Source organism: Nematolebias whitei, chromosome 20 (genome assembly GCF_014905685.2).
Source record: "Nematolebias whitei isolate Nwh7 chromosome 20, NemWhi1, whole genome shotgun sequence".
Taxonomy (NCBI): domain Eukaryota; kingdom Metazoa; phylum Chordata; class Actinopteri; order Cyprinodontiformes; family Rivulidae; genus Nematolebias; species Nematolebias whitei.
The window spans coordinates 6,035,149-6,046,030 of NC_056517.1; the positions used below are offsets into that span (position 1 = coordinate 6,035,149).

The 10,882-nt window shown below is 43.4% G+C and overlaps 1 protein-coding gene across 1 annotated transcript in view; it reads left to right on the top strand.

The window, feature by feature from the left end:
* Window positions 1–10,876, top strand: part of LOC119426482 (microtubule-associated protein 4-like) — a 40,674-nt gene extending 29,798 nt beyond the window's left edge. Inside the window, exons 2-4 of the mRNA XM_037694040.1 lie at window positions 269–457; window positions 4,507–4,563; window positions 10,760–10,876. Of these exons, the coding sequence (XP_037549968.1) occupies window positions 271–457; window positions 4,507–4,563; window positions 10,760–10,767 (252 nt within the window). The 5' untranslated portion in view covers window positions 269–270 and the 3' untranslated portion in view covers window positions 10,768–10,876. The remainder of the gene's footprint in view (window positions 1–268; window positions 458–4,506; window positions 4,564–10,759) is intronic.
* Window positions 10,877–10,882: the final 6 nt, after the last annotated feature.

Sequence of the window (10,882 nt, forward strand, 5' to 3'; positions counted from 1 at the left end):
TACTACTACTACTACTACTTTTACGACTACTTTTACTACTACTTTTACTACTACTACTACTGCTACTACTACTACTGCTACTACTGCTACTGCTACTACTACTAGTACTACTGCTACTAGTACTGCTACTACTACTACTACTACTACTACTACTACTACTACTACTACTACTACTACTACTACTACTACTACTACTACTACTACTACTACTTCTACTACAAGTGTGTATCTGACTTATTGAACAGTTTACTTGTGCTCTTATTTTCAGCCATGTCAGAGGAAGACCTAAGTCTAAGTGATGCACTGACAGACTGTGTTCCACAGTCTGGTTCAGAGAGCACAGTGGAGAAGGACTTTGTGGCTCAGTTGGAAGCAGAAACATTCGATGATCAGGTCAAGGAAATGGTTGAAAAGACAGACTACATTCCCCTGCTGGACAACGATGATGCTAGGCCAGGTGAGACTGATATGATGCTGGCTGTCTAAGCATCTGTTGTTTATCATGACCATGCACTTTTTTCATTAAAATATAGTTTCTTTGGGTTACTATGCTTGGGAGGCCTTGATTTTTTCACTTTTTGAATATTCACTTTTCATGCCGTAACCAAAGCTAAAAACGATCCAACAAAATATTACAGTGTGTGGCCATTTTTTGGCCAGGCAGTGTATTTAATCTTTGTGCGTTGGATGAGATAAAAAAAAAAGTGAAAACTAATGTTTCAACTTCCAATCTGGCTGCATGTAAGCATAAGAAAGAATTGGGTTGCCTCATTAAAATTCAAGATGGCTACCTCCATATGTACCAGTATGTGTAAACCTTGTGAATTAGATAACTTAAAAAGATAAGCAACGCGACAGCTTCCATTTTGGTGTGTTGCTGTATCTAGGCATAAGAAAGGTCCCTATCAAGAATTGTGTTGCACCAAGATCTGAGATGACTGCAGCCAAATATGTCTTTCTGTATTGTGAGCTGGATAACTTGGGGAAAAAAGCAACTAGCTGACTTCCATTTTGCTGTGTAGATGCATTTAGCTGTAAGAAATGTCACCATTGAAAATTAGGTTGCTTCAAAATTCAAGATGGCCACCAAAATCAATATTTGTAAACCAGCCTCCTCACTTATTTACATACATACATTTAACTCCAACCCACTTTAAAAAAACTTGCTTTACAAAATATAAGGTTTATTTATTTATTTACAATGACTGTTCAATTTCAGTCCAGAAAAACATTAATCTCAGAAACTACAAACATTCACTATTCAAACCCATCAGCAATGGAGGACATTGGCGTACCACTTGTTTTTCTTACTTTGCCTGGATGACTGAATATAAAATATCATATGACAATATAATGATTGACTGTATTGACATGATGGGATCAATATTTGAGTTTGTTTCTAACTTCAATGCGTCGCTCCTGTTCCAGAAATACAATGCTGCACTGGAGGAGCCATTAAGAGGTCAGATTAGATATAAACACTGGACCATACAAGGATGTCAGATAGTTTTAATTGGTTTGCACAAGAACATCAAAATTGATAGAACTAATGCTAAAATGTTTATCATCCATGTTTAATTCCATAATGTGCCATGTATTGTGTCACATTATCCTCTGCACATGTGGGTCGCCTCAGAACTATTAAAGCTTCCCACAGATCAAAATGTCCTTGTTTTCTATCAAGTTGACCAAGTCAACTGCAGTGTACCTCCGGCAGAGAAAAAGAGTCCACAAAATACTTATTTTACAGTTGTAGTTTTTCATTAAATGTTTATTTATACACACACATACATACACATCTCACAATTAGAGCCTGATGAATCTTGGCATTGACATCTTGAAACATACCCGTGCCATCAGGGAAGAAAACATCCATTGATGAAATAACCTGGTCATTCCATATATATATTCAGGTGGTCAGCTGACCTCATTGGGCTCATAAAGTTTCTGAACCTAAACCAGACCAACTGCAGCAACCACTGATCATAGACTGCCCCCACAGGCTTGTATGATAGGTATTAGTCATGATGGGTTCGTCACTTCTGCCGTCTCTCTTCTTACTCTGATGCTCACTCCCCACTATCCTTCCAGTTTTTAATAGTGCTTTGGACAGTTCTTAACCCGATTTTAGTCTTTTCAGCAATCTCCTCAGTCGTTTTCTCTGCTTGATGCATGACAATAATTTGACCCTTCTGAAACAGATTAACATATTTTCCATATTAACAAATTTTAACAAATGAGAAGCTACTCACTTCCTCAGTTAGGTCTGGTCACTTTTGATGTCACATCACTCTTTACGTGCATTCCTGTTGATGATGCAGTAGAGGTGGTCAGTTTAAAATTAAAATCAGACACCACTCTGAGCAGCAGGACCACACTTTCCACAGAACAACTGTGTCAACTCTTGAAACTGTGCCTGCAGTCAACCTACTTCACATATGGAGAGCAATATTATAGGCAGAAACATGGGTGTGCTATGGGGTCTCCAGTTTCTCCTGTTGTTGCCAACCTGTACATGGAGGAGGTAGAAAAGAGAGCCTTGACGTCCTTTTCAGGGACACCACCAAGTCATTGGTTCAGGTATGTTGACGACACCTGGGTTAAAATCAAATCTCAGGAAGTCCAACATTTTACTGACCACATCAACTCTGTGGATAAATACATCAAGTTCACACGAGAAGATGTAAAAAATGGCAGGTTGGCTTTCTTGGACTGTGAGGTCTCAGTCTCTGATAGAGGACATTTGCAAACTGAGGTGTACCGCAAACCCACCCACACAGACCAGTATTTGCAGTTTGACTCCCATCACCCTTTGGAGCACAAGTTAGGAGTCATCAGGACTCTGTATCACAGAGCAGACAGCGTCCTCACTAGCTCAGGAGCCAGGCAGAAGGAGAAATCCCACACAAGACAGGCTCTAGAGCAATGTGGATATCCTAACTGGGCCTTCCTGAAAGCAGAGAAGAAACCCAAACAGGACTCCAGTCAGCCAACAGGTGAAAAGGAGGAACCAAGACCCAGACCAGTGGTCATTCCATATGTTGAGGGAATATCAGAGAAACTGAGACGTTTATTTTCTAAACATAACGTCCCAGTGGCTTTTAAACCCCAAAATACATTATGGCAAAGACTGGTTCATCCCAAAGATCCAGTCCCCCGGCACAAACAGAGTAATGTTGTGTATGCTGTTCAGTGTCAGGAGGGCTGTGATCAGTCTTACATGGGGGAAACAAAACAGCCACTGGCCAAAAGGATGGCCCAGCACAGAAGATCAACATCATCAGGCCAGGACTCTGCAGTCTACACTCATCTCCAGGCCAGCGGTCACTCTTTCAGGGATGAAGATGTTCACATCCTGGACAGAGAGGAACGATGGTTTGAGAGAGGAGTAAAGGAGGCCATCTTTGTGAAAATAAATCGTCCATCGTTAAACAGGGGTGGAGGCCTCCAGGTTTAACTGTCCCCCTCTTACAATGCTGTGATTGCTAGTATCACTCAGCCCTCTGTGAACAGTAGACAGCCATCAGTGTGCTAATGATCCATTGTTAGGCTGATGGTCCTTCTTGAGCATGTGATCAGCTGGTTTTGGTTGTCAGCAGCAAAACTGGTTGATCCACTCTGAGACGGTGCTATTTAAGAGACTGAGCTGAATACAGCTCCTCAGACTGAGGAAGTCTCTCGGATGAGAGATGAAACGTTTCTACATTTTTTTTGTTGATTTGCTTTGTTTTGTTTTTTTGAATGTCCAGAGGACCAGATTTAACTTTTTTTAGATTCCTCAGTTAGGGTTAACTAACTTGTTGCCAACTGAAACATAATCACCCATGCAACAGTTATCCAATGGGAGGCTTACTACTTGCTTAGTTAAATCCAGGAAGTGACCTTTTTTGGGGCCTGGCAATCTATCACAGCCAGAATCAGCTTTGTCATTGCACAAAGGCACAACAAAATTACATTTCAGTACTGCCCATCCAAAGAGACACAAACACACAACAGACAGGGTAGACAGGGTGTTTGAGGCTGCAGCCTCACTGAGAGGCGCTTCCTTTTTGTTAGATCAGAAGAAAGGGAACACGATGGAAGATGATGTCAAAAAAAAAAAAAAAAAAAACATATCTCACACTGTGTCCTTAACAGGACAACATACTGGTGACATAAAGACATATGGAGTGGGAGTGTGGAGTGGGTGAGGGTGGGGGTCCCAGCACAGGCCGCCCAAGTGAGCGACATCTACCTAGGTTCTTGCACCAGGGGGCAAACGAGGGAGGCCAGCCAAGGTCGTGAATCTGAGGGGAAGTAGTCTGTGAGCACTGTCCAGATAGCCCTGGACTATGGTGGCAGCCTAAAGTATATATGTATGTACTTTAACATATTCTATCTTTATCGCATCTTACTTCACCTTATATATGTGAATGGATTTTGCCTTTTTTTACCTTCCCTTATATTTTGTATGTGAATATTTATATCCATCTTAATTTACATGAACATGTACATTAATCATTGCAGACAGAGGTATTGCTTTGGAGAAAGGAGAGCAGGAATCACGTCAGGCACAAAAGTTTGGTAAGACAAATCCCATCATTCCACTGGCTATTTGTGAGTTTACTAAAGCTGCTTGGTTAACCTCACCAACCAGTCATGGCCTTTGAGTATGTTTTTAAGTTTTCTTTGTTTTTTCTCCTCAGTTTAAGTCTGCATGTGTGCATGTGAGTACACATTTTTTGTTATTTATGTCATGACTAGAGCTGGCTGATATGGAAATTTTGGCTATCACTGATACCAATATTAGGAGGGGAAGGCTAATACTGATAATCAATATACTGTCTGAATTTTTTTCTTTGTCCACCCCCAAGAATCTTAAGTGAACAGCTATTTTTAAACCTGTTTTAACAGTTGAAGTCTTGAAACAGTCTTCCTAATGTGCATTCACATTTTCTGTCCTCCACTATTCACCATAAAGTAATCAAGTCTGTTAGAAGAATATAAATTAAACAAAGAAACTCCCTACCCTGTTCATTGTTTAAACAGTCATTCACGTATAGTGAAGGTCTAATTAGCATTGACTGCAGCAGCATTTGTTCTATTTCGTATAAGCTTCGCTCTTTAAGGCTATCGCTTGTGGGTTTATCCCTTCGCTCGCAGCGCAGCACTGAAAAACTTTAGTCCACGCCCACCTGCTGTGTGGGCCTCACCCCTGGTCCGTATAAGTTATGGTGAGACCGGGTAATCGGCTCCCATTTTTTCTTCAGCCAACTAGCTAGCACTGTCAGAAGAATGAAGGAGGAAAAGATGTCCTGCTTTGACCGGCAAAACTTTTGCTAAGGATGCCTGGGTCTCCGCCACGCCAACCTCCTGACGTCCGGAGAAATCGCAGAGATAGGAGGAGGTCTCAGAGACTGTATACCATCCGGTGATGTCACAGTCCTCCTCCCGCCCCTCCAGCCGCTGGAGGGACCGCCTTGGCCAGCAGCAGAGGGGCTCCACAGCTGCGGAAGCGACTTTATGCTCCGCTTCTCCCCAGGGGTGGATGAGATTCGCCTGGAGTTCCTTAAGGTTCTGGATGTTGTAGGGTAGTGTTGGCTTACGCGACTCTGCAATATTGCGTGGACATAGGGGAAGTTCCCCTGGATTGGCAGACTGGGGTGGTGGTCACCCTATTCAAAAAGGGGGACTGTAGAGTGTGTTCCAACTACAGGGCGACCACGCTCTTAAGCCTCCCTGGTAAGGTCAATTCGGGAGTTCTAGAGAGGAGGGTCCGTCGGATAGTCGAAACTCAGATTCAGGAGGAGCAGTGCGGTTTTCATCCTGGTCGTGGAACACTGGACCAGCTCTACACCCTCAGCAGGGTCCTGGAGGGTGTGTGGGAGTTTGCCCAACCGGTCTACATGTGCTTTGTGGACTTGGAGAAGGTGTTCGACCGTGTCCCTCGGGGAATCCTGTGGGGGGTACTCTGGGAGTATGGGGTACCGGGCCCTTTGATATGGGCTGTTAGGTCCCTGTATGACCAGTGACAGAGCCTGGTCCGCAATGCCAGCAGTAAGTCGGGCTTGTTCCCAGTGAGAGTTGGACTCCGCCAAGGTTGCCCTTTGCCACCGATTCTGTTCATAACTTTTATGGACAGAATTTCTAGGCGCAGCCAAGGTATTGAGGGGATCCGTTTTGGTTGCCTTAGGATTGCATCTCTGCTTTTTGCAGATGATGTGGTCCTATTGGCTTCATCAGATCGGGCTCTACAGCTTTCGCTGGAGTAGTTCGCAGCAGAGTGCGACACGGCCGGGATAAGGATCATTTCCTCCAAATCCAAGGCCATGGTCTTGAGCTAGAAAAGGGTAGAGTACCCTCTCCGGGTCAGGGAGGAGGTCCTGCCCCAAGTGTAGGAGTTCAAGTATCTTGGGGTCTTGTTCATGAATGAGGAAAAAATGGAGCGTGAGATCGATAGGCGGATAGGTGCAGCGTCTGCAGTGAAGCGGGCGCTGTACAGGTCTGTCATGGTGAAGAGAGAGCTGAGCCAAAAGGTGAAGCTCTCAATTTACTGATCAATCTACGTTCCCACCCTCATCTATGGTCATGAGATTTGGGTTGTGACCGAAAGAACGAGATCTCGGATACAAGCGGCCGAAATGAGTTTTCTCCGCATAGTGTCTAGGCTCTCACTTAGAGATAGGTTGAGAAGCTCGATCATCAGGGAGAGACTCAGAGTAGAGCCGCTGCTTCTCCACGTCGAGAGGAGCCAGTTGAGGTGGCTCGGGCATCTGTTTAGGATGCCTCTTGGACGCCTCCCTGGTGAGGTGTTCCGGACACGTCCCACCGGGAGGAGGCCCTGAGGAAGACCCAGGACACGCTGGAGGGACTATGTTTCTCGGCTGGCCTGGGAACGCCAAGGGATTCCCCCAGAGGAGCTGGACCAAGTGGCTGGGGAGAGGGAAGTCTGGGCCTCCCTACTTAGGCTGCTACTCCTGCGACCCGACCCCAGATAAGTGGAAGAAAATGGATGGATGAATGGATAATGAAGTACGTTAACTGCAGGCACAGTTTAAAGAGTTGACACAGTTCTGTGGAAAGCGTGGTCCTGCTGCTCAGAGTGGCGTCTGATTTTAACCTTAAACTGACCACCTCTACTGCATCATCAACAGGAATGCACGTAAAGAGTGATGTGACATCAAAAGAGACCATTGTTTCATCATTCTCCATGATGACATCCCTCACCTTATCCACAAAGTCCATGGTGTTCTGTATGTGATATTCTGAGCTACCAACTAAATGGATGAGTACAGACGCCAGATATTTGGAAACATTGTAAGTGACTGAGTTTATCATGCTAACAATTGGTCTTAAAGGTACACCTTGTTTGTGGATTTTAGGTAAACCATACAGACTAGGTGTGGCCTCCCCTGGGTACTGTGTGTGGTACATAAAATGGTCAATAGCCTTGTCCTGCTCCTAAATTTTCAAGCAGTCTATCAACTTCTTCTTGTAGCCACTTCCTGGATTTCTTTTCAGTGGCTCATAAGTGGTTAAGTCACTAAGGAGTGTCATAACATTCTCATGATAGTATTTCTGGTTCAAAATCACTGTGCACCTTCCTTTGTCTGCTGGGAGATTGATTATGTTTTTGTCCTTGCCAAGAGTGGTGAGTGCATCCCCCTCCTCTCTACTGATGTTGGAAGGTGGTGGTTTGGCATTGCTGAGGTAGGCTGAACCTTTGATTCTGAGTTGTTTTGCATCACACTCTTTAATTTAGTTGTTGTGGGTGGCTGATTCTGTGGCTGTGATAATCTCCTCCAGAGGAATTCCTCTTGGTGCAACTGCAAAATTCAGTCCTCTGGCAAAAATCTGACTCTGGCTGGGTGAGCTGTCTGTCAGATAAGTTCTTCACCCACTTTTCTGTCTCCCTGGCATGCAACTGTCTACTGGAGTGTTGTCTTACACTGAATGTGTTGTTATTGGAATTGTGATGGTGTTGATGTGTTATCAGTAAATTAAACATCTTTTGTTGTCGAGTCTTGGACTTGACATGCTGTGCTAAGCGTACCTGATCTGTATAAAACTGAGCTGAGTACAGTACCTCAGATTGAAGAAGTCTTTCGGATGAAAGATGAAACATGAAACATTTCTACTTTTTTGTTTTGTTTTTTTTTTTTTTTGAATGTCCAGAGGACCAGCCTTAACTTTTTTTGATTTTTCTACCTGGATTATAGAGCATACATCAGGATATTGGATATTGATAAACATCCTCGACATTGACCAAAATTCCCCTGACAAATTGAGCAAACTGTGTTTGGTCAGAGAGATAAAAATGCAAAAAAAGAGTTGAGGAGTGTGTCTGAAATACCAAAATGCAGGGAATAAAGTTTTTAATTGTTACAAATTTCCATAATTTTTGCATGTGGCTGGGACATCTGTCATTTGTAAAAATGCAGGGGTGGGGGGGGGACTTGTTTAGTTGTGGCTTGATGAAGGCCATTCAATCTAAGCATGATCCATTTATTAAATTGACACTGCTTTCAACAGATAAAGAGAACCAGAGTCACAGTTTTACCAAATCAGATCAGGGAGATGTTGTCTGATGAACCCAGAATGGTTTTTAAAGTTTAAAAAGAGACTACAGATGAAAGCACCAATCAGTGTTTCCCATACTATTTTCAAAGGACACCCCAAAACCCTAACTAAACCGCTCACACTCCCATAAAGGTGATGACATATAATAAATTATTAAATGTCTAAATATTAAATGTCTGTGTTTGCACATGACTATTTCACTGCATCTGGGGGAATTACCAGAACTGATACACACATTATCACCCCTAGCCACACCTCCCGAACCCTGCCCCAACCTCCTTGGGGCCTTTGTATCTACAAGCCACATTCTATTAAATGTTAATGTCTTTGAAACATTGTCATTATTGTTCAGACATGTACAACTTACGTGTATGATCAAACCTCTGCCACGGGATGCTCTCTAGGTGTAGAAAAAAAAATTCAGTCAAAAAGATTTTTATCTACTTTAATTCCAGAATATGTGAAACAATGTCATTGAGAATGGTGTGTGTGAGATGGTGTCAAAGACTAGACTTAAATCAAGCAGGAAGAGGATAGAAAGAGTTCAAAGGCAACAACTGTAAGAAGGTCATTAGTGATTTTTGGTAATAGGAGTTTCAGTGCAGGGAAGGGAAGCTAGAATGGAACATGGGCATTATTGTCATAGAGGTTGGCATGGACCAAGAAGCAACTGGGAATGTATTGGGGTTACCTGGGAAGATGACCCAGTACAGTCGTTATGGGTTTCCTGAAAGCGGGGGTGACTGCTGTTTATTGCTGTTATTAAGATGGTAAAGGGGTGGGGGTGGTGGGGGTTGGAGACGGAGACAGGTCTGTGTTGAGTGCACTGTTTGTACCCACAGTTTTTGATCTGGGGGGGCGAGGGGTAGACTGCTCAGCATGAGGGAAAAGCACTGTAGCTTTTTAACTAGCGCAACTGTATTGCGCGCCATTAGCTTTGCGCTACTTAAGTGCCATCAGTTGTCGACCGGGGGAAAAGGGGGTGTTCGGTAAGCAGGACACTCTGTTCTATTGACAGGGTGGGGTGCCCTGCTTGTATAATGATAGGGGAAACACTGGCCTTTGGAATGGGTGGGAATATCAAATTGCCGAAAACAAAAAACTGCCCAAGCAGGATAGGAAGACCTTTACCAGTGGGTTAATCTTCTTCAACTTCTTTCGACTGCTCCCTTCTTCAAAGTTTGCTGTGGCAACCCAATCGCACGAAGACTTGGCAATTGTTTTTATTCCAGATGACCTTACTGATGCAATCACACACCACCCATCTACCACAGCCCTCTGTGTGGAGCAGAGAGCTGCCATTTGCCCAGGGGAGCAGATGGTGGGAGACAAGGGCCTTGCTCAAGGGCCCAGGGTGGGACAAATGAGGGTTGAGGCAGATGTGGGTGCTTCACCTTTCCTTCTCATATTTCTGATGTTGTCAATCCGGGGATGTCAAACCGGCAACCTTCCGATCACAGGTTCGCCTTCTCTATGCCACTACTCCCTCTCCTGAGGGTTATTAGAGTTGCCAATATTTATGCAAATCACTAAACAGAATTCTGTTGGGTGTCAGGACTGATATGTTGGTGAGGAGGGTAGTGAACTTGCAAATTAAGTCAGTACTGGGTTAAGATGCACAGTAAACTATTGTAGTGGGAGATGTATCATTGGGCTGAATGGCTATAAATTTTTCTTACCTTTTTCTAGTAGTACTAGGATCGCAGCAAACAAACCATCTTGCTTGTCTAGGTGCATTGAACTCACTAATTGTCACTGCAGCAGTTCCCACAGAAAGAACAATTATAACATAAACTAAATTCTGGCAGAGCATGTATGATGTTGCATGTCCCACCTAATGCATGATGCACGGTCTGATGCATATTGATATAAAGTTTGTTTTTTTATTCCAAAATGTTAGACCGCAACACAATTCTAAAAAACAGTTGACCAATTTGTTTTGTTGAAAATGTGTTTGACATTTGTTAGAACAGTATTTTGGGGGGAATCGTTAATAACATATTGTCTCTGTCTCCTTCTCCACATTATTTATTCCTCCTATTATTTTGATATGTTTATTCTTTTACCTTTTCTCTCTGGCTCCAAACTCATTTTAATTTAATCATGACTTTTTTTTTTTTTTACTTATCTGCCCATTTTTTCTTTGTTACTTCATTCCCCCTCCTCTTACTTGTTCTCCTTCTTTAACACTGCTCCTCAGAGGACTAGATGCTGCCTACATCGCCTGATGTCAGTAGTGCTGCTGCTTTGTGCACTTTCACCAGTTTTCTATGTTGCACACACACACACACACACACACACACACACACACACACACACACAC